The sequence below is a fragment of the Phalacrocorax carbo genome, chromosome 11 (assembly GCF_963921805.1).
Source record: "Phalacrocorax carbo chromosome 11, bPhaCar2.1, whole genome shotgun sequence".
Classification (NCBI taxonomy): Eukaryota; Metazoa; Chordata; class Aves; order Suliformes; family Phalacrocoracidae; genus Phalacrocorax; species Phalacrocorax carbo.
The window spans coordinates 3,518,821-3,542,350 of record NC_087523.1 but is presented as its reverse complement, the minus strand read 5'-3'; the positions used below and the strand labels follow the sequence as shown (position 1 = coordinate 3,542,350).

Sequence of the window (23,530 nt, the reverse complement as noted above, 5' to 3'; positions counted from 1 at the left end):
ATTTTTTAGGCACAGGAAGGTCTCACGGTAAATAAAATCATTTGGTTGATGGTGGGGGACACACGCACCTGCTAGAACACTTATTTACACAAATGATTTAATAAATTCTGGAATAAATAATTTAATTTCACTCTACATCATACTACTTGTACATAAAACATAATAGCAACTTTCCATGAAGCTTTAATAAGTTTGAATTATGAAGTTGTGGAGGGAGGGGAACAAGAATCCCAGAGTCCCAAAGGAAAGGTGCTTTGTAAGAGGAAAGTACTAACACAACTGTTAACAGTCATACTTTTCACACTTCAGTGGAAATCTGGTGGTATCATTATTCAGGAGAGAGTTTGGAAAACTATAATTTTTAAAAGTTTACATTTTCAGTAAATGTTACAAGACAGTTGTTACATGACAGTTAGCACTCTCATATCACCATTGCAGAAGTTTTCAGCATGGCTGGAAACCGATAGCTTGATCTTCCCCAGTATTCCAGTGAAATCACAAGACATGCTGGCATAAAAAAGCAGTATTGGTGAGATGGGCACAGAGCTTTTAGGCATTTATTTTTTCATGTCAGCCACATAAATTCCCTTCACTGTACAGTAAGTTACAACATAGAATTCCAGTAATTCCTCTGCCAGAGCTGCAGGAATCTCTCTATACTGACTGCAGTGTCTGTTCCTGAGGGGCTGTCTTGGGTAGCCATCCCTCAGTTTGGTCAAACCCCTGTTTATGTGAGTTGTAGCATCTAAGTGTAAAGGACTCAGAAAATGATTGAAACATTGCAAAATTTATCCAGTCTAGAATGGAATTAGCAGGAGTCTAATATTCCTGAAGAAGACACCTGTAGAGTAAAAGGTTGTTTTAGGCTTTTTATTAGCTCACATCTTTACTTAGTGACATAAATACCACCAATTTGAACTGTGATAACTTGTACTGAGTACTGAGAGAGAAGGTTATGTAGTATATATGCATAGGTATGTTATTAATACATACCTGATACTGCCTCCCCTCTGCATAACCTGCATAAGGTAAATTATTGCTTGGATAGCCAAATTTCTTGTATTGAGGTCACTGGTTAGAAAAATGCTCTCTTGCTGGATTTGGTCTCTTTAACGGCCAAGGATGCATGGGACTACGCAAAAGAGAAAAAAAGGAGGTAATTAAAAATATGTGTAACAATATAGTGCAAATTACATGACGTATAAAACTGAAATATAAAAATAAAGCTCACTACTGCATGCATGACATTGAGGCAATAACATTAAGACATCTAAATGTTCTGTCTTAAGTTCATTTTGCTGTTAAACCCTCACCCTGCAAACACAGGTAAAAGTGAGTTTGAAGAAGCAATGTATTCTTTGAGGTTTGTTTTTTTTTTCACTGTTACCCTGAACAGGGCCATAATATCTGATTTTCTATATTCCTCTGATTATGTATACCTTCAACATTTTCAGTGTTTATGTTTAAAAAAAAAAATCAGACCTTCTTGATGGACTGAACTCTCAAAGCTCCAGTCTGTTTCTGCACCAGACCCCTGTTATTTGTGAGGAAAATACTCTACTATCCTTTAGTTGCCTCATGGTAAACAACTTCTCTGCAGAAGTGGCAGGTAGGAGCTGCAACAGTTGGCTGGTGTTAGTGAGGAAGATTCAAGTTAGGAAGCACACCTAAGGAAACTGCGTTTCTGAAAAGTAATTGTCATGGTTTTAGCTGGGATAGAGTGAAGAAAATTAACTAAAATCATGACAGTAACGAAAATGAATACATTTGTACTTATTAGAGGAAAACCATACCCACCTTTGGATAAATCAGTATTTTAGGATTTAGCTTCAGAAACAAGAGAAATACACACTGACTTCTTTTTGGTGATACATTAGGAAAACAGACTAAGTCTTATCAAGCTGATAAATTTAGTCCTGTGTGCTAGTTCCCATTTAGTAATAATGTACAAAATAGTCCCAGAATTGTTGCAGCGATGCTGTTAGAATTATGCAAGGTAGAGGAGAATAAAGAAAAAAAAAAAACAGAAAAATAACCTCTTTCTATTAAAGACTCAAGCCACAAAAGGTATGTGAACAATCCAGTCAAAAGCTTAGCCACTTACTGGATCTTTGTCAGTTGTCGGGCCACTGGCAAAGCTACAAAGTAATTCTTAGTCTCCAAACCAAAGTATAAAGTGAAAATGAGAAAAAAAGACAGCAAACCAGCAGCGTATCTGTAACTCTCTGACTTGGGGTTGGGACATCATCAAAATCTGCTCAGTACAGCTTTTGGAATTTGTCCAGCCCAGACATCCTATGCATAGAGGGTCAGGTGCTTACACAGAGTGAAATGACAACAAATAACAAACAGGCCACCTGGTACAGTCTGTTAGCGGTTGTCTCTGGTGGAAAAAAAATGTATAAACCCATTTATCAGTTACAAAATATATTGTTTGTTACAGACACATTTTCAAATGTATAAATTCAATTTATCTACAAGACTCGGTAGAAGAAAAATGTTTATGTATTTGGACGTTGCAGAAAACATACTTCTAGGATGTAACAGAGAAAAACCCACCCAGGTGAGTCTCTGCACAATTAAGTAAACCAGGTATTAAGGGTCTGACCAAGGCCTAGAAGTTTTGTTGAGTCTTTTAAGATTAAACATTTCAGAAAGAGGCCGCTCCATACATAACAGTGGATTTACCTCTGATTTATGCAAAACTGAGTAAAAAATTAAAAGTAAATACAGTGATCAAGAGTTAAGATCCATTGAATATTGTCATTTGAAGACTGGCTGCTGTCTTGCCAGATATATTGTGCTTGAGGAAGGAGGAAAACTTAATGAAGAAACAAAATAAATATTCTATATTGTTCATAAAACTAATAAGTGACATTCATTTGCTAAAGGTATCCTTGTTTAAAAATAATGACCTGAAGTTATTTTCAAGACAAGGTACCCTGAGGAGAGAAGCAGGGTTTGGGGTCGTTCATCTGCAAAAGCTGATGCTCTCGGATGCAGATTTCCGCTTCCTCCCCTGCCTCTCTGACAGCTTTGGTGAGGGCTCTGCAGGCTGCAGCGCGATGTGTGCAGGAGCCTGCCTGGTTGGCACGAAAACAAAAGCTCAGACAATTAACAACGGGCTTTTTACAAGCTCATGTTTTCACAACCACCCCATCTAGCAGGGAGATGAGGCAGGCAGAAACATCCCACGGACTGCCTCTGGGCTGCAACTTGTGGTCTGGAGCATGACAAAGTAGTAAATACAGCAGCCCTTACCCAAAGCAGTTCCTTTTACAGTAGGTTTTTTTCCCTAACAAAGTGGGTAGGATTTGGTCAAATTCACACCTTGAAAATTATAGCACCAGTTGTACGAAATTCAGAACTAGTTAAAAATTAAACAGCACCATCTCCTGGTGAAGGTAGGCTCATGCCTCATTTTCGCCCCCCACAGCATTTCCAAGATATTACTACCTCACAAATATATTTAACAGGTATACATTTAATAATGTATTGGACTAGATTATTTCCTTTCTTTTCTCAGACAGCCTATAATGTCTTCTTCTCAGACACTATACACTTCTTATATATGTAAAATAACCACTTAAAGTACCAAATAAGGAAATGAACCCCCCCGATATATTCCCTTTCACATTTCTTTGTATTTATTTCCCGCTCTTTTCTTGCGACACCCACTAGTTCAAGCGATGATCTCTACTATGAAGAACATCTTGTCTAATGGAGAAAATTGGCATGGCTGAGGGTTAGCCTAGTCGAAAAGGCAGAGTCTGGTTACCTTCGTAACCCTGTAAATGACCCCGTCTACCTCACAGGAATGGTGCAGAGGTCCCAGGGAAATACTCCGTCACAAGGGTGACGCAGATAATTTAATTTCAGATCTTATTTAAGGCACTTACTCAGGAAATGGTTAAACATTCTAGCCCCAAACCTAACTCAGTTGGAGGCAGTGAATTTTAAACAAATACGGCTAGAATTCTGCCAACAATGCTTATGCTATGTACTACAAGCAGTGATGTACTGTCATGCATAGGTTACGCAGCTGAGAGATGACAAAGATAAAAAATACATTTGGTACAGCCATATCCTTCTGATCACCTACAGTGACTCCCCCCAGCCTCCAAAAATGTCATCTCTCACAACACTGAAAGGAAAGAAGGGTCGCATTATTGCAATTTAACTCGTTCCATGAATTTTCATTCCACTTCCCATTGAATAAAATGCATTTGAAACAAACATGTCTAACTCTCACAAAGTTCTAGTCTTGGACTCTGGGCTTGCAGAACTGTTTATTGTGATGCTTATTCACACAGAGTCAGATTCTCAGCAAGTACCACCTGGTTTGTCTTAATTGATTTGTGCAGTTACACTGCTCTGCACCAGCTGGTGGCCACATACATCTTTGTTACAAAAATAAGCCTGATTTCTTGTCTCTAAAGTAAACACGATAGATCAAATCTTTACTAGGCCTCTCTACTCGTACTTTGACACATCTTGTAATTGCAAAACTTCCTTTTGTGCATATACAAATAGAATATAGACTGACTGAGTCAGGCCACCTAACACTGAGAACAGCCAGTAATGGAAGCATAAGGAAGAAATATGTAAACCGTGTAAATAACTTGAAGTACTATCAATACAACAACATTATTAATTGACTGAGCTGGAGTGGAGCCTGTGGCTGCATTTGCAGCAGCAAAGAAAGTGGACTAATACAAGTGGGACCCCTCATTGACACTTTATGAACTTCAGAAGGGTTTGCTTCTTGGCCTATGTCTAGCTTGGCCTGGGCACTGAATGTTCATCAGAGACTGAAGCGTATATTCTAGTTACTTTAATCTGAAGGGGAATCGGTTTGTGCACTCTCAGCCGTGAACCGCAGCACAGTCAGTGGAACAACCAGGAAGTTACCCACCCGAAAGCACACATCCAACCTGAACACCTCCGCCTCCCTGAATACATGTCTGATTTTTAAAAAACTAATTTACACTGTGAGTGCATAGTGCTGGATTATGCATTTTATCAAAAAGCACTTTTTCTTTTTTTCTTTTAAAAAACTTCTGCCTGGTTTCATTTGACATTGCCTAGTACTTACAATAAAAGCAGGGAATAGTAATTTCTCACACAACCTCTCCTCGTACAGAAATCAGTACTGATGACCCTGAAACACTAGATTACTACATTGCTTGCTGAGATGGGGGCTCAAAATTACATACAACAGTCAAAATGTAAGCATAGTTAAGATTTGTGCAGTGGTATTACAATGTTCCTCATATTGTTTTCAGTTTCTTCCTAAAATCCTTAGCAAAACAAACTTTTTCAGAACACGTTACTCTAGACGCCCTGAGTTCTAATTTCTTATTTAGAGATGACTGCCATATACGCAAGCTTAAAACTGCTTTTCTACACATGTTGATTTGCATTTATAAACAATAAATTTCATTTGTCATTTTCTTGTCCCATTAATCATTATTATATACTACTCCTGTACTTCTTCATAGTAAGGCTTATTTTTGACTACTCTTGAGTACGACAGCATCATCACCAAAATGTGGCACCTTACTGGCACTGCCTTTTACCTGTTCTTACACAAACACTACACAAATCCTCATGGAACCTTGCGGAAACCCTCATACGAGCATATGTCAGTCCTTCCTCTGCTGAAGTATAACCAGCAAACAGTGAAATGAAACTGTAGGCATGGCTCCTCAGCAGCCTGAACCGGCTGAAGTCTGGACAGTATACCAAACTCTCCCCCTCTGGCTGTGTACGCGCGCCCCTTTCCTTGCATGGGCACTCGTACCAGTAACAGCATTCTGCAGCCTAGTTCACAAACTGATCAGGCTGGAACTATCTCAGCCGGCAGCCAGAACAGCACAGCGATGATAACAAGGGAAAAGGTTGTTGTATCGTGTGACTTGAGCTTACATCCAAACTATCCTTTTTAACGCTGGTCTTCCAATTGGCCTAAAATGAAATATTTATTTGAACGTCCTTTTAAAATAATCCCTAATTCTTTGTTTGAGATTCACTTCATCCTTGATGAAGAGTTTCACCTTCTCACATACATTTAGGTGATCTTTGAAATCAAATACCGGGCAAATAGAAGGAAGATTTTAAAATCAGGTTACCTTTAATTTTACCAGATGACCTTTTTTTGCTATTCATATATCCTCCTGTTGAATCACAAAATCCCATCTGACTTCCACTTGAATTAGGAACATGGGATATGCCCCACATGCCAACATCTCTTACCCCTGGCAATTGCTGATCAATGTGCCCCGAGTTACCAGCCGTTGCAGCAGTAAATGCAGTAACCCAGCATTTAAAGTTGTGCTTCATGGTATGGAGGATTTGTCTGGTTCCTGGTTGGGGGAACAATGTGATTTAGAGCATTAGCAATACTTTTGAGAGACTTGACAAATCTTTTTGCACTACAGATTGATTCAACAGCCAGATCATAGGTTTAGATGTACTGTGGCAATCACTATGTGAGAGCTATGTATTATTAAAATTTTTCAGTGACAGAGGAAGTACCAGTGGTACTCACAAATGGGGGTCAGGGAAAGAGGAAAAAAAACATACTGTCTATGTACTTGGGACAGGTATCCATCGGGGGTGGGGTGGGTGTGGGAAGATAAGAGTGTGGAAAGGAAAAAGCAGCTCCAATTGCCAATGCCTAGGACCAAAGAATGAGAGAAATCAGGTCTAATGGCCAAGACTCTTGTCAATGTTTATTGGTCTTTTTTTTGTGGAAGGAAAGCCAACCCTTAATCGCAAATAAATCAGCAAGACAGATTTGGTAGTCTTGAGCTAAAGTAGTAAATGTACTTTCAATCTTTAAAGCTTGACTGGTGAGCCCTAGAGAAGAGAAGCAGTGCCTTAGAGCGAAGTTCTGCATGCAGCAGTAAAATGCTGAATAACTGTTAAAGTGCTCTTGTAAGATGATTTGATTTAGTTTTAAATTGTGTAAACAGTATTTTGGCAGAGGATGCTATATGGCAAGCTTGTTGATTTAAATATCCAGAGGTTAAAAATTAATCAGAATGCCAGACTACTTTTGCTTTACTTCCATTTTGATTAAAAAAACCTTTTAACTGCACCCAGAGCAAGTTACCCAGCTTTTTTACATTTACAGTGTAAATGTACACAGTAAAATATTACAACAACTATGATAACCAGTGCTACTGCAGGAAGAATAATTACAAAACCAAATCTAGAGTGTTCCAAAGGTGGTTACATTTGGGACCCATGTACCAATACCATTATATTAATTTAATAATAAATAATGCAAAAAAATTAAAGTATTTTGCTATATAATTACTTACTATTGAATACTGCAGGGGTCAAGAGATTAAATATTTTTCCTGGTTACCTAAAGTTGTCACTTATCTTAGTAATACATATCTTCTTCTAAATTTGATGCCAGGGTCTGGGTCAGCCAAGTCCAAGTTAGCATTCCAGCAAGTCCAAGATAATAAACTTTGTTGAGAATTGGATATATTACCAACGTCATGGTATGATTCAGGTCAAAGATCTTTTCACCAGCTCTAAGCATGGCAAAGCTTCTGAATTTCCAGAGCAGACTACGCAGGTAAAACTGAAATGTCACAGTGCTGTCTATCATGCTGATACTGATGCACCTTCTATGGAAAAGCAGCAACACAACCCACAGCAGACAGACAGGATATGTCTCCTCTGCTTAAAAGAGGAGTCTTAAAAGAGTAACTTACTCTTAAAAGAGTAAGACTTCTAATCAGATAAGAATGTTGCTTTTTCAAAAAACTAAGTTACTTTAATTAATTCAGGGCTTCTTCCCCCCCCAAGCATTATTTCCTCCTCTGATACAAAGGATACCCGTAGAACGGAACGTCCCCAGCCATTCTCATGACGGGAAGGTTCTTTTGCTAGGGATCATGCAACATTTGTTGATGCAAACATCCTGGATTTGGGAAACCTTTTCTGGAAGTCTGACCTTGATCTCCACTACTGAAAACATTCTTTTCTTACTGCAATTTATATGCAATATTTGTATTGATGTGGATATAATTTATAATACATAGTTTCAAGAATGTAGCATTTGATTTCTCTGGAGTTGTGCTAACATTCGGACAGCATACGCAGTTATCGAATGTGGTATATTGGCTACACCTGGAGGCTAGCGCATGTTCACAAAAACCAGACTGGGTCACAGAGAAACTATTGCCTTGAATCTACCAGGTAATCAGAGGAGCTTCATAATACTGCCCTGGTATTTTCTGTCTGATTTCCTGTCAGGTCTAAGGGTCAAGCTATATGTAGAAAACAAATATGCTAGATAAGGGAACAAGCCTTTCTACTCAGTTGACTAGATTTTTTTTAACTCTAAAGAAATTTTGATCAATCTGGGAAAAAAATTACCTTGTCAATACACACCATAATTCAGTTCTGAAGTAAAATATCTGAGACAATAGTGAGCATGTGAAAATTGAGGATCACAGTGATTACCTAAATTATGAATTACATGGCCTGCACATATTCTGAAAAAGAAAATGCTGCACTCAGCTCCCAGATCTGATGCTTTGTAGCAGAGTTACGAGCTTATGCAGATCGTGGATGAAGATCAACATCTACTTTCATGGATCACACTGCAGGGTCTGAAGTTAGTTAATCATTAATCTATTTGACAAGCTGCATTTACATAGCATATATTTAAACAAACCAACCCCACATCCTACCTGCAAAAAGGTTTTTCTTTTATACGTTGACAAGAAATATTGGCAGGACAGAAGCTGACTGTTATCAACCAGGCAGGCCTTAATGTCCTTAACTCCAGTGCAGTGGGCTGTAAATGAAAACAAAACAAATATTTATTTAATGCAATTACAGAGTAACATACTGTTAGTGGGCTGTATTTCTATTTACATCAGAAATTTAAGCTTCATATGACATTTTGTAAATGATACTAAATCTTACTTTCCAAGGCCTTGCCCCTTCAAAATTTTGAAATTTGAAAAATTCATGTTTACCTGCTTATATTACTTTACTTGAATTTGTACCCATCTTCCAGTTAGCCAGTAAATTGTACGGCTTACATTATTATGATTTCTATCACATCATTTAAGTGTGGTTGTATCTGAATTCTACTATTTATCATCCCTGCGTTGTTGGCAAAGGCTAAAAAACCAAAAGCATAAAACCCATTAGAGACTCAAAGCCTCCAATTATAATCCAAGTGAAAACCTTTTTGTGTGTTTTGCATTGGGTTTATTCTTTATTTTGGTCTACAAAAGGATTTGTTTTGCAATAATATCAGTTCTCTTCCATCTCTTTTGTTGAGTAAACATTGTGGGCTGTAAATTATGTTCCAGAAGTTGAGTACTTACAGTACTTCCCAGGCATACAGCTGCCTAAAAATAAATTCCTCGTCAGCAACCTTAATCAGACATCGAAAGTCACCACCATGTTTGGCACTCAAACCCTGCAATTCTTTGCTACCTGTTTCCTTCCTGTGTAGGACTCGGACTGAACGCCGTACTCATCGTTCATACCAGCAAGCTACAAGCTGATGCAGAGGATCTGGTGCAAAGCCACTGAAGCCTATGATTTACAGAGATGTACCTGAAATCTTGACCTATCACATATAACCAAACAAGCAATTGCAAGATGCCACTGGAGACGTGGCAAGAGAATATTAAAACCAGGACTGTACATTGCAAGGCCAAGCATATTTATGATACTCAAAAACCCCCAAAACCACCAACACAGCTGTGCTGGTGTTGTCTGGGGTGGAGTCAATTTTCTTCACAGGAACTAGTACCGGGGTACGTTTTGGATTTGTGCTGCAAACAGTGTTGATAACATAGGGATGTTTCTGTTCCTGCTGAGCAGGGCTTGCCCAGAGCCAAGGCCTTTTCTGCCTCTCACAGCAGCCCACCAGCAAGCAGGCTGGGGGTGCACAAGGAGTTGGGGCTGACCCCAGGGATGTCCCACACTACATGGCGTCATGCTCAGCACATAGAGCTGGGGGGAGAAGGAGGAAGGGCGGGACGTTCGGAGTGACAGTATTTGCCTTCCCAAGTCACCGTTACACGTGATGGAGCCCTGCTTTCCTGGGGATGGCTGAGCACCCGCCTGCCCATGGGAAGGGGTGAATGAGTTCCTTGGCTTGCTTTGCTTGTGTGCACGGCTTTTGCTTTGCCTGTTTAAACTGTCTTTTTCTCAACCCACAGGTATTCTCACTTTTACTCTTCCGATTCTCTCCCCCACCCCACTGGGGGGAATGAGTGAGCTGCTGTGTGGGGTTAAACCACAACAGAGCTGAGTATAATTTCGCATACCTTTTCATAATGAGAAGATAAGCTTTTAGAATTAAGCCAGAAAGTCAGAAGTGGAAGAGATCTCTGAGAAGACCCTTCTGAGCCTATGTGGCAACTGACAGGAAGGCAGTAGCATCAGAGCATCTTGCTCTGTATTGTTATTGTAAGGGGGCTTTTGCACCATGAACAGGTAGATGTGCAAACGTGTGACTAATGTATTATTAGTTAGAGAATCTATGCTATGAACAGCCTTTATGTCAAAAAAAGATGGAAGCCTCCTTCCTCCCCACTGTCCAAGACATTCTAATCCAACATTAACTGTTAATCAAAGATAAATCTAGATTACTACACAGCTATCAAGGCTTACATTCATACAAATCTATTTACATACATCGTATTCCTTTCTCTCAAGAGGGCATCAGCATTGAAGCATACTTCAAGACAACCTAAATATAGATTGTATGTTATGACTATAAAGTACAGAACAATGAAAAATGCCTAGTAGCATTTGGCATCTTATTATCTGGGAGATAAAAGCAACACCAGTGTTTTTTAGTTACCCATATAATCAGTAACAGAATTACCATTCTTTTAGCAATGTTACAAAAAATACTGAGAGAGTAGAAAATACCTAGCTGTGATTCTGTTGGAGAGGTAGCATGCGCCCTTTGATATTAACGCTGTAATATTCCTTGTCATTAAGGAACACACTGCTGAGCCCTTCATAGTACTGTAGTCTATCTAAATGCAAAGTTATCCTTAAAGTGGTGACTTTTTTTCACAATTTAAAGGCTACAGTAGCATTAAAAAAAAAATCCTCAAATCACAAACCAAAACTCTATTAGAAAAGTAGTAATTGCAGCTAGTTTACATCACCATCAGGTTAGTGATAGCTAATTACCAGTAACTGGTAGCTACCAAGTAAAGAAACAGTGATAATAAAATAAATAAATCAGATCAATCTGTAGGAAATCTACCCATAAAAAAAAATTTCTGACCAACACTCTATACTCTTAACAGAATCAGAGACAATTCCATATAACTTAGCTTCTCATTTAAAATAAGCTTTTTATCAATACATTCTGGCTGTCATAGTCTTAATTACTGATATTTTTCTTCCTGTTGATCTCAAAAAATTTTTCTAAAAATACTATAAAAAGAATTTTTAATTTTTTTAAATCCGTATACCGAACATTCATTCCTACTGAAAAAGAACACAGCCACCTTACTCATTTAAAATGCGCCCTTTTGATATTGACAGATTGACTCAAAATGGTTTAAAACCACCAGAATACCAGGTATTTAAGTTGTAATTCATAGGTTTGCAATCTTTTTAATGTAGAGAAGTACAGAACAACAGGTAAAAGCAAAAGCATTTTGTCTTGCATACCTAAGTCTGTGTGAAACATCACCATACTCTCGGCAGCACAGAACTCAAGAACCACGAAAAGCTCCATAACAGCACACACAGGTAAGCAGTTGTCACACAAAGGTCTTAACATTGTCATTGTTTTCCCATTATTTAAAAATAAACACTACCTAAACCATAAGTACTTCCTCAGAAGCAATACCCTTGGGACTGCAGTACCACAGCAGCACTACCATAGGTAAACCAGGCATTTGATAGAACCACCCCTTACCTGACAAGCTACAAAGCAAAACCACAACCATGTCTTATGGTCTAAAGATTCTTTTTCACTCAGTGAATCACTGGCCGCGAACAGAGTGAAAAGCAAGATTTTAGGAATGGGCATCCTGAAGCCGACTGCGGTGAGAGACTGCTTCTTCCAGATTTTGCTAGCAGCAGAATGCACTCTCCTTCCTGCTGTTATTTGCTGTAGCAAGTCAAGGCTTATGGATTTTGAGCTCGTCTGACACCATCCTTCTCTATAAAGAATTACTAATTAACTTGTAACAGATACAAGTTCCTAATAACTTCTCCATCATATTTTCTTTCATGACAAGTGGGTAGTTCCATAAAAATGTCTCATTAATCTTGCTATTTCTGAATTTTTTAATACATATGCGAAGTATTCCTTTAACAATCTAAGTATCAACACACTGAGGAATCTGTCACAAGCATTTTTCTGTTATCCTTTTAGGGTTATGTTACCTTTTAAAGATAAATTTTGAGTGTATTTGAAGATAAATGTATATTCCTTGAATATACATTGTTTTTAAAGATATGTCAAAGACATGGATCAAGAATATAAAAATGTGATTAAAAGGTTATTATCAGGCTTGTCTTAAGACATTTCTGCTCCTAGAACAAATGAAGTCTTGCTGCAATAATTATTGCTGCTCTGATTGCTAGGCACAGCTGCAGCACATAGTATGTTACCGACAACTCTTCCTTCAACCCCTGGTCTGTTGGATTACAAAACATGGTTGGAATCTTTTTGAATTTTTCATGATTTCCTAACTTCCAATCTCATGATTTTACCCAAACTTCTCCCACAGTTTGGCATGAAATCATACACATTCTTCCTCATCATTGCCATATGTATTTATGCATTCTCAAATCAGATTCTAAAAAGAAGTTAGAACTAAAATTTCTGTACTGACTAGACATGAATTCTTACACTGTCCCAATTTCTCTGAGTCTGTTTCCTGATTGCAAACACAGAATTACACTGAGATATATTTCAGTCCAAACTGCAGTTTTATTTAGATATTTTTATCTGCATGTATAAAGGTAAAAAACTGCCTGCTCCCCACAAATAATGGCACCAGATTCTGGTCCCAGTCACAACAGCTCAATTTACCACAGCTGGAACTGAAACAAAATCTTACTTCATAGCACGCTTTTCCACCCAGGATTAAAAAATAATTTAATGGCAAAAGATCTAAATACCTACTTTAATGAATATTCCTTATTATCTTTTGGAGGAGGTAATGTGTAAGTAAACGCTAAGTGAAAGCTTTTATCAAGGAGGATAAGGAGTTCAGTATACTTTGACACCAAGCCAGAACATTTGTTCATATCTCGGAGAAATAAATATTTCAAATCATAGTGTTGACTACACCAAGACTACTACTTGCAACTTAATGATAATTCTTATTAGGATTTTGCTAGTGACCCAACTCGGTGCTGTTTCCTTTGTGATACCTAAACACAGCACAAATGAAAAAGTTCTAGTTTTCTTTCAGATGTATTTTTTTAAAATAAAAAATTCCCCAAGGCAAGTAGGGAAGGAACGATCAGAGCCAGACGGAGTAGCTTTGATAGGCCAAACACCAAAAAAGTTCCAAGTTTCATTTTAAGAGTATACCTTCTGTATATATATATATATCCATCTGGAAAGAAAAGGGATAGAAGGAAAAATCTGACTGCATAAAATGGGGAGATGAACCTTGGGTAAAAACAGCCAGATAGGAAAACAAGCACAAACATTCTGAAGACTAGGAAGGACTGCTTTACTAGACCACAGTTCAGAAAAGAGACTAAACTGCGCTCGGAGGTCTTTTTCTTCATTACATCACGAGAGGAGAATGAGAAGGGAATGAGAAAGTCCATACCCCCAGTGACATCCCAGAGGTTTATCTACCTGGAAATTTCTGATTCTCTGATGGCAGCATTTTCTTCCAAGCCTGGCTTTGATATTTGCACCATGAGCTGTTTTCAAATTTGCCCAGCATTGCCTCAGGACTGTCTTGAAATTCTGTGTCTCATCAGACAATGACAGGGCAGCAGACATCGTAGACAGGGATGCGACATCTTTTCCCATTATATTGTCTTCCCTAGATCACTTTTTAAAGGCTTACTGGACTCTTCCCTGTTCACCATTACCAAAGTGAACATCTATCCCAGCTACTGCTGAAGTATTTTTGTTGTCATTTATACCGTTAAAACAATCCACGATGTCAGTCAGGAATGCAATATGCGCTCACAGCTCCCACACAGCCATCCACAGCTTCTTTTTGTACTGCCAATTTATCTCCCTTTTTTACCTACCCCAGTAACAGCTGGTGTCTGTTTCCTCCACGAGCCCCTCACACTGTTGATTCCCACCTTTCCTCCTGGAGTGTCCTCCTCTCTGTGGTCTGTAATGCTTTTGATTCTCTCAAGTTATTATTTTTTTTTTTTTTTTTCTTCCAGAAGTGCCAAGAATCCAAGTGCAAATAACTGTGTCAGGGAAAAATAAGCAAATAAAATGTGGAGAGTTATCAAAACATAAGCATATGATTTAAATGCCATCCTAAAGACTCTCAGACTACTCCAGTGCAGCCTTCCTCTATCAATATTAGAAAGCTGTGTCTCAGCAATCTCTGAAATAGAAAAACATTTATCTCAACCCATAAAATGCTGTTTCTAATGTGTAAATACTGGAATGACTTAAGATGGCTAAATTAAAAAAAAGGAAATCTCCTGACATTCACAGTAATTCAACTTCTCTTACCTCTGAAACCGATGATTTTCTGACCTATACATTGCAACAATCTTCTAAAAGGTAATGAAAGCTCTATTAATTTGAGATTTCTGAATGGAAAAAACCACAAAACACACCAGAACGTGTAACACAGGAAATTGTACTCAGCTGGCAGGATAAAGACTGTTTTGCTGACCTATACCACATTTTGAACTTTGGTTTCTATGGCTTCACATGCAGCTTGCATAGTACAAACTGCAGATCAAGATACATAAACACAGTCCAGTGAACAAAATATTTGGTGTTAGAACTGAATGGTTTACTTCAAAGTATACCCATACTTTACACTACTCTGGGTTTTAGTTGACAATGCTGCTATTTATACAAGATGCCTATATGTAAGTTCTAGATCACTGACTATGTAGTCGTACACAGACTGTGAATAGGGTATTTGTGAGTAACTTGGTATAACAGTAGAGAAAACATCCTGGCTTTGTAGCAACAGCTGTTTTCTGCATCAACACTTACTGGCTATTCTGTTTCCTGGGACTTCAAAAAGATGAAATTATAAAGGGATTCTCCTGTCCCTCTCCTTGGAAGTTCTTTCCACCGATGTACTACATGCAGCCACCTGTCCACAGTAAAGGGTTTTGTAATTTAAACTCACCTAATTGTGCTGAGCTCTTATTTTGGTCTTGGTTCAGTCAAGAACGATTGACTTAAAACCTGCTTTACTCAAACTCATCTTAACAAGCATTATCAATGACAATATACAGTAGTGATAGCTTATTGTTTATAAAACAGTTCACAGTAGAAACCTCATTGCACAGGAAAGATTCCAAATGCACACTCCAGGGAAGGGGGAGTTTGACAAGTACACCTAGAGAGAAATTTATTTCTCCAGTTACTCTACCCTGTATTCACCTGTAATAGCTCTGAAGTAGTACCAAATATGAGGAAAATTCACAGGAAGGGAATGGGCACACTAACGTTACAGCCTTAGATCAGTCAACAGGAAACACAAAGCAGCAAGTGGCATGACAGCAGCATTTGTTTGCTGTTCATCATCTCTTCTGGGCTGGAAGGGATGTATTTGTTAGGGCTTTTCCCCCTAAAATGTCTGTTTTTTCAATTTCAGAGTTGATCTGCCCTCAAGACATCCCACATAGGACTCAATTTTATAGACTCACATTGCTGAATTGTTTTTCCAATACAAAAGCAGATATGCAAGTTTATCTGTGGATGACTGGCATCACAGTTTTTCCATTTACCTAACTCCCATAAAGAAAATTCCTGCTACCTTTCTACTCCTTACAGAACTGTTATTTTCCTAAGTGTTGACACAAGCCTATTCCTCCATACCAATGACTTCAGAAACTGCGGGACTAAGGAAAAAGAGAGTAGGAGGGAGAAACAGACATCTGAACACCAAATCTCTATTACTTAATCTCTTTCATTATTGAAATATTTTCTATTATTTATTTCCTGAGCAACTTCTATAAAGCTATGAATAAACTAGACATCAAGAGTTTGGTAACTCAAGTTACCAGACATCAAGATGTCAAGTTTGGTTCACACTGTGAAGTGAACATTGAAAGTGTTTTAACAGTCATAAATATACTCTGATGAGCAGGAAGCCTTTAAACACAGGAGGAATATAAGCTCAGAAGACTCTGTCTGGGTGGGGAAAGTAGCCTCAGCTGCTACGTGTTCTCTGACCATCAGCCTGAGCCAAGTTACAAATGAAAGAAAGGGAAAGAAGGATTTCTCCACCCCTTGGTTTGGGACTGACTGTAGCCTCAGAAAGGTGTGCAAGGCATGCTGGTCCTGACACTAACAGGGATGAGACAGGAGCTAAGACAGAATCCTGTAATCGTATGCATCTACCATTAAGTTCTGTTAACTTTTCTCTTTTGCAATTGTGTTTCCTTTCTGAGAAAAAAGTAGAAAACATCCCTCTAGCAACTAGAACTGTCACCGCAGCACACCCCCAAACTGTCACCTTGCCTTTATTTAAAAGCTCTTTTAAAAATTCTCGACATTCACTGCACAAGACCCTGAGTACGTGATGGCCTTTATGTGAATGATTCATCATCCTGAAGAACCAGAGAAGAAGAAATGGGGACACACCCAAAGTTTGTGAAAGATTAATTGCACTGAAGTTCAAGTTAGCACTAGCTTTGTTTTTAGGAAATATCTTGGTAACTGATAAAAATCCCCACATAGATTTCTTCATCTGACAGGAGCTAGTAGCTTATGAAAACATGCCAAATGCAGTTATGTTAACAGCAAAAGGTAAACTTTAACCTTTACTGTTCAAAGGATAAAGACCTGTAAAAACCAATGCCTATCAATTCTTTAAAGAGTACTACTTTGGCTGAAATCCCAACAGCACTTAATTTTACAGCAGAGGGTAAGACCAGTTCTTAGCGCTGCCAGAAGATTGCTTTACAAGAGACCCCAGAATCACACCCACAAGAACAGAAAAATTAACATATACCTCAGTTAAAAAAATACTGCATGATCCTTCTTCAGATATAACGCAGTAGTGTGAAGTACCAGTGCTTTGTTCTTCCAGTTGACATGGATTTCCCCTCGGGTTCCAGCTCACAGCTGCTGAATGCCGGTACTTCAGGTTGCGTGAATCACACACCACCTTTACCTAGGGCTTTTAAGTTTGATTGAAACAAAGATGCAGAAATGTCATTTGCAGTTTTCACTTGGGCAAGTTGTTCAAATGAAACTGATTACAAACCCCCAACTATTGACTTTCTCTTACATGCTGGTATTTTACTGAATGCAACAGGTTTGGACTAGGCCTCAAGGAAGGGCTGCAGAGGCCATCAGTAGGTTTTTACCTACTTAGGCGACAACACATTAAACCAATGCCAATAGGCCTAAACAGCTGTTAGTTGTGGATTTCACAGCATGCCCATTTCTTTTTCATATTGTCTTAGTTTCTGGAACACAGCAAAATCAAGTGGAAAGTTATGCACTCTACACCTACCATCTAGGTAGGCTACACCTAGACTAATTTTATTTCCTCAAATAGAGGGCTATAACTACAGCAAAGTTACTGACCAAAATTAATGGTGGAAGTTGGTCGACTGCTCATTAGCTTTAATCTTAATTTCAGGTCTGCTTCAAGATGGCTTTGGAGAATACTCTTTGTACTACTGTTGTATTGCAGAGGCTCCAAGGGAGGCACAGACAGAAAGCAACCTATTTCTCAAATACTGGTATTAGGACTGTGACAAATCAAGAACAAAAATTTACCAACACTTAAAACCATGATAGCCTCAGTTTAGACCTATTATCTGATCACAGAAAGGCAAACACATGGACTTACTTTTGATCATTTCAGTAAATGCAACCTCCTACAGCCCGTAAATGAAAGGGCAAAAACTAACTGCACCTTGAATAGTGGTGTTCTGACGCTGCCCTGCAGTAAACTAGAAATCCCAAATGCATGTCCCTTTCAACACTGTCGAGTCAGTGATGAAAATTCTATTTCCCTTCTCCTCTACAACTTGTTAGTATGTACCAGTATACTGATTTTTGCAACACAAAATAGAGCTGGCCATTAGACCTGAAAACGTAAAGTTTATTCAAATAAGAAAACTGTGACAACAAGATTTTCAAACTTTTAGATTTCCTTATGCTTCATATTTCAGTTTGGTTTGTACACTTGCTCTGGCCTACAAGAACAGCGTATCAATACTGCAGTAATACAAATACTATGAAAACTTCCAGAATAGTTTTGGTTAGTCTTTCTTGACTGTAGCTTACCATGAGCACATACCTGCGTTTGCTTTTTATGATTTAAAATAAAAACTACACACAATCTAGTGCATGCTAATGCTCCCTTTTAAAGACTATAGGCTTTGTAGGACCCCACTTCCTTTTCAGATTTAAAATACATCTTCTGTATTTTAATGCTATTCAGAAATACTCCAAACTTTCACTACAACACAGCTATACTGATGCATTAAAAAATCTGTACAATATTTCCTAAGTTATTCAAGAATTATAAGGATAATCTGCCATTAAAATACTAAAGCACTAAACACTAGAATACTAAAACAACACTTGTTCACACGCATTTTTTCTTCTTTTAAGTAGGTACACAGGAGGTTACACCATGTATTACATTATTTATGACTCTTGGATTCACAAATTACTTTACCTGGAAGATTATCATGGAGCCATACTGAGGTAAAGATATTTGCCATCTGCCTCATTCTTTTAACAATAGGCGTCATTCTTCCAGTATGGGTAAAAGCCTTTTTATCAAGTTCTGAGCTGCAGCATTCTTTACAAGAAATTACAAGAAAATGGAAGCACTTCTCAAAATTTAAGACAGATAAATAGCTGAATACTAAGCATTAATATGCTCTGCATATTACTTTTGTGATTCCTTCCAGGAATGTATGTTTCAGTACTTCAGAGGTGAAGATTTTCCCCCCCAACATTAGTGAAACAGGTGTGACTTAGTCATATTTACCAGTTAACTTTAAAAATGTACTTTAGAGACAAGGAATTGACAATTTGCCCTACAGATGAGAAAACATACAGAAGTTAAACTTAATTTTTAAAAAGTATCTTATCACCCTTTATTTTCTGGTGCTTCACAACAATATGACAAAATAAAGTATTACAATCAGTTTTATGTAAATAAAAAAATGAGTATCAACATGTTCCAAATTTCTTTATAATGAATACAGTCAATCAGAAATAAAAAAACATGCATTAAATTAAAAATATTTCTGTATTATAAAAATCATCATGTGACCCAGTGCTTCAAGATGTTGGATTTTTCAAAAATATATAACATATAATATAAAAATTACAGTATACATTCTTACTTCTATTATGTTACTGCATTATGAAAGAAATTATATTGAACTTTCAGGTCAAGCTTTAAGTTTAAGTGACTATTAATGATACATTTATGAGGCATTTCAAAGTGTTTCACTATAAATTAATAAAACCATGTCCTATAATACAACTCTTCCTGTGTACTTATGTTAATTTTTCATTGTTTAACAGGTTTGCACACTGGGTCTGAAATCTTGGAGAGACCAGGTCAGGCACATATATTTAAAATGAGAACTCACAAGCACAGCCTAATGTAGATTTGACTTGCTTTTTTTAAAGCCATTGCATAGCACCTTTACTATAAATTATTAATACAGAGATGTGGCTGAAGTTCCTTGTAGTTATCTGGAACAAGTAATCTGTAGAGCATCATATAAAACATGGAGCTTCAGATGTCTGAAGACAGTGGGCACCTTTTCAGATTTAACAAAGAAACACCTCACAAAATGGCAGCTGAGTAATAAGGATTCACAGTCACCACTCCGATATTTGTACAAAGGCAGATTAGTAACCTGATTTGGGCTGCCTTCATTTCAGTAAATACATTCCAACCTTCTCTAAAATAACCTGCACCTTTTTTGGTACCTCTAGAAATTTCTCTTATCATGTGCCTTACACAGGTGGACAAGACGATGACTGATGCCAAGAGAAGTGCATATTATCAAAGAACTGTTATACTGCATCATATTCCAGGTTTTACTAAATAATTTCTTCCCACTACTACTAAATCTATTCTCCAGGACAGAGGAACACCAACTGAGAGACTGTTCGTGGTCTTTCTGAAAGCAAAACACATCCAGACAGGATGCAAAACTTTTCATACTTTTTCTGTCCCATTTTCTTTGGCTGCAGATAGGGAAACAGTTCTCTTGCAGCTATATTTGTTCCAGTGCTGAAACCCAAGCCTCTAATTTTAGTCCCAGCTCTTCAATTCTGTCAGGATATTAAACAAAAACTGTTGATAAAACACAAACAACAAAAAAATTACCCTCTCTTGTAGAGAGGAATGAGACAAAGAAATCTCAACTGACCAAAAAACTAAACTAAAAAGTGACAGTAGCAGACAAACCCTGTATCGGAATAAACCTGCACTGGCTCGCTCCTCTTGTCCACCAGGAAGTGACACAGCACAGGTACCATACTGTTCATTCATCAAAGTGGGCAGGAGCAATAATTTTAAAGTTATGTCCCAGAAAATATATCCAAGATTTCTGAATGGCAATTCAGATATGAGAGGCATACTTCTATTACAATTTTGCCCTAAGGAGTAATCTGAGGCTAAAATACAGCCCAGGGACAGCTTTGTGTATCATGTTCATTTACAGCATTGACTTCTTGTAAAATCAGGGGTTGTAATACAAATAGCTTGCATGAAACATTTAAATCTTGACTGGCTACCCACCAAAGAGTCCAAGGTACCTTTTGTAGACCAGACACCTTCATTTGTATTATGAGACTTGACTGATAATGCCCCTGAAGTACAAAAGGGACTAGACTAACTTTTGGCACTGCCGGTAGAAGTCAGTCTTGTAAGGCCTACTCTTGCCTGAAAAGGGCAGACCTGCTTGTTCCTTAATGTTCCTTAACAGCTAGCCAAGGTAGCTGTAGAGCTCCCTGCTCCCAGAAGACTCATTCCTGTGCGTAGTTTCCCACTGTGTACTGAAAAATGTCATCACAGTAAACCCCTACAAATTCCATGCAAACCTGCATCACCTTACCTTTCTTGCTTACTTGTTGCGGCAGCATATCATTCAAAGGACCTAAGTTAGAATTTATATAGAATCTAGGAGTAGAGCAGATGGTTTTTCCTTTATGTTTTTTTCTATCCAGAATCTGATCAAAGGGCCAGACAGGGAGATAGATAATACAATTTCTGCCATCCAGTCTTGCACTTGAAAATGATCATTTCTTCACCATGTCACTTCCTGCCTTATGTCTTCAACTCTTTCCCTGGAAATGGTATATGAAGCCCAGCATCTAATTTTTCTACACCTCTCTCTCTGATGGAACACTAAATGTGTCTTGTCCTCTGTGAAGGCTCTGTGAAGATTGATTTAATATCCTCTGATTGCTGCCTGAATTCTGACAGTTTCCTGGGCCTTAAGAGATGATTAAAGAAACAAAACACATCAAATTCTGTCAGCTGTCCCAAGCAAGTTTAACTAATAGAATTATTCTTCTTTAAGCTTTACATTTACTGACTTTACCTTCCACTGGACTCTATATAACAGTCCAACACTCTGCCTGAAATTTGGATTCCAAAATATGAACACTTATCTGTTTCTGAACCATCATAAGCCTAACTTATTCTTTTGCTCATTCATCATTTGTGCCTTCTGCACATTCCATTGTGCAATATCTCCTCAAAACTTCTACTAGTCGCACAGTGACACCGGAGTACTGTTTGCCTGTACTTCACTAGTCATTTGCCTTTGCATTAGCAGCCTTAGAAGAAGGAATCGGGTTGTGAAATCTCTTCTTATGGAGAACAGGGTCAAATATCCCTTCATATCCCAGTGCTGAGAATACATTCCTGTGAAGCAGCATTTCTTTTCAGGTTTAAGTCTTCCAACCAAACTATCTGTTTGTTTAGTTTGTTCTTGCTTCCCCCCTCAACTTTACAACAAAGCATGTATTTTCATTAATTGAAAGGTAACAAAATTCAGCAGAATGAAGGACAAACTACTAGCACAGCATCCTTTTATAGTTTGTATATTAGGGGAGTGCCACAGTAGATACTGATTACCTCTAGGCTGATTATTATTGTGTACTGATAACAAGTTGCACTTTGTTCAAAGACGACCACCAGATCTATTCCAACCCTTATAAGAGTGTTTTGAAGAGAAATGGAGGACAAACAGAAGTAGAGTGATATACACAATGATAAAAGCAGTGTTTGAAATTTTCATCCTAGGAAACTTAATCCATTTCTAATTTCATTCTTATGGAAAGAGAGAATTTCACAGAAATCCTACCAGGATCAATGGGTATTGCACACAAACTTCTCAGGAGAGAAGTGGCTGCCTACTGCTTCTGCATTTTTAATATTTGTCAGCACTTTAAACCTTAAAACTACAGGTTTCCACATTACTAATGCATTCTGTATAAATTCAAACCGTTTCACGGATTAAGCAATTTGCATACAGTTCTTCAAAGTATTAGACCTAGGTGAGAACTAATGCATAGTCTCTAAAGGATGTTTTAGAGATGAGTTGTGTGGTCTTTTCCCAGCTTAAGTGTATTTATATGTCACAAGAAGCATGCTGGACAAGAACTTGTTGTTCATGTCTTTCAAAAAGATGAACGGAAACAACAAATGACTTGGCAATGAAAAAAATAATGACTTGTTTATACAAGCATTAAAGATAACACTATTGGTATGATGTAACACCCGACTTTTTAAGGGTACTCAGACCACTATGAAGTTGCACTTCATTCCAGCGCTGAGAGAAAAAACGACCAAGAAGCTTCTGCAAACGCCATCCATCACATTCTTTAGATCAATGAACATCTGAGCCGAGTATAGAGGTATGCTTACATTTTCAAATATTCTTTGCGAAGTGACATTTATTAACAAGCTTGGCACAGAGAAACCTCACTGTGAGAGGACACTGACAAATCTCATTTTCTCAGTGTCCCACTCATGACACTGACAATGAGTGAATTCTCACTGTTTGTAAGTAGTGAGAAACAAAATAGTCACTAAAGAGAATCATGTAGGTCAATAATACAGACTGGGATATAAGAAAAATACCTGATTAAAGTATACCTCACAGAGTATGTATTGTAAGGATTATTCCTTCCCTTCTTCCCTCCCCCTTATTTGTAATACTTTGCAAAGATTTGTAAGCAGATTTGTCTTAGCTTCTAGTACTGTACATATCCACATCTTCTGGGCTGGACTGACCATGGTCCATAAGTTTTGGATCAGGCTTAAATTTTGGTGCCTTCACTGTTCCTGTTAGAGATAAAGAAATTTAATTA

At 37.9% G+C, this 23,530-nt stretch overlaps 2 protein-coding genes across 3 annotated transcripts in view; both read right to left on the bottom strand.

The window, feature by feature from the left end:
• ZNF711 (zinc finger protein 711) overlaps positions 1-1,083 on the bottom strand; it is a 47,087-nt gene extending 46,004 nt beyond the window's left edge. Inside the window, exon 1 of the mRNA XM_064462872.1 lies at positions 994-1,083. The gene's annotated coding sequence lies outside the window, so the exon portion shown is untranslated. The remainder of the gene's footprint in view (positions 1-993) is intronic.
• Positions 106-23,530, bottom strand: part of APOOL (apolipoprotein O like) — a 40,405-nt gene continuing 16,980 nt past the window's right edge. For both annotated transcript variants that reach the window (XM_064462881.1, XM_064462882.1), the window contains exons 9-14: positions 18,855-23,504; positions 17,169-17,336; positions 14,254-14,424; positions 8,718-8,824; positions 6,132-6,365; positions 106-1,132 (exon numbers count right to left, since the gene is read on the bottom strand). In XM_064462881.1, coding sequence (XP_064318951.1) covers positions 23,407-23,504 — 98 coding nt within the window. In that variant the 3' untranslated portion in view covers positions 106-1,132; positions 6,132-6,365; positions 8,718-8,824; ... (1 more) ...; positions 17,169-17,336; positions 18,855-23,406. The remainder of the gene's footprint in view (positions 1,133-6,131; positions 6,366-8,717; positions 8,825-14,253; positions 14,425-17,168; positions 17,337-18,854; positions 23,505-23,530) is intronic.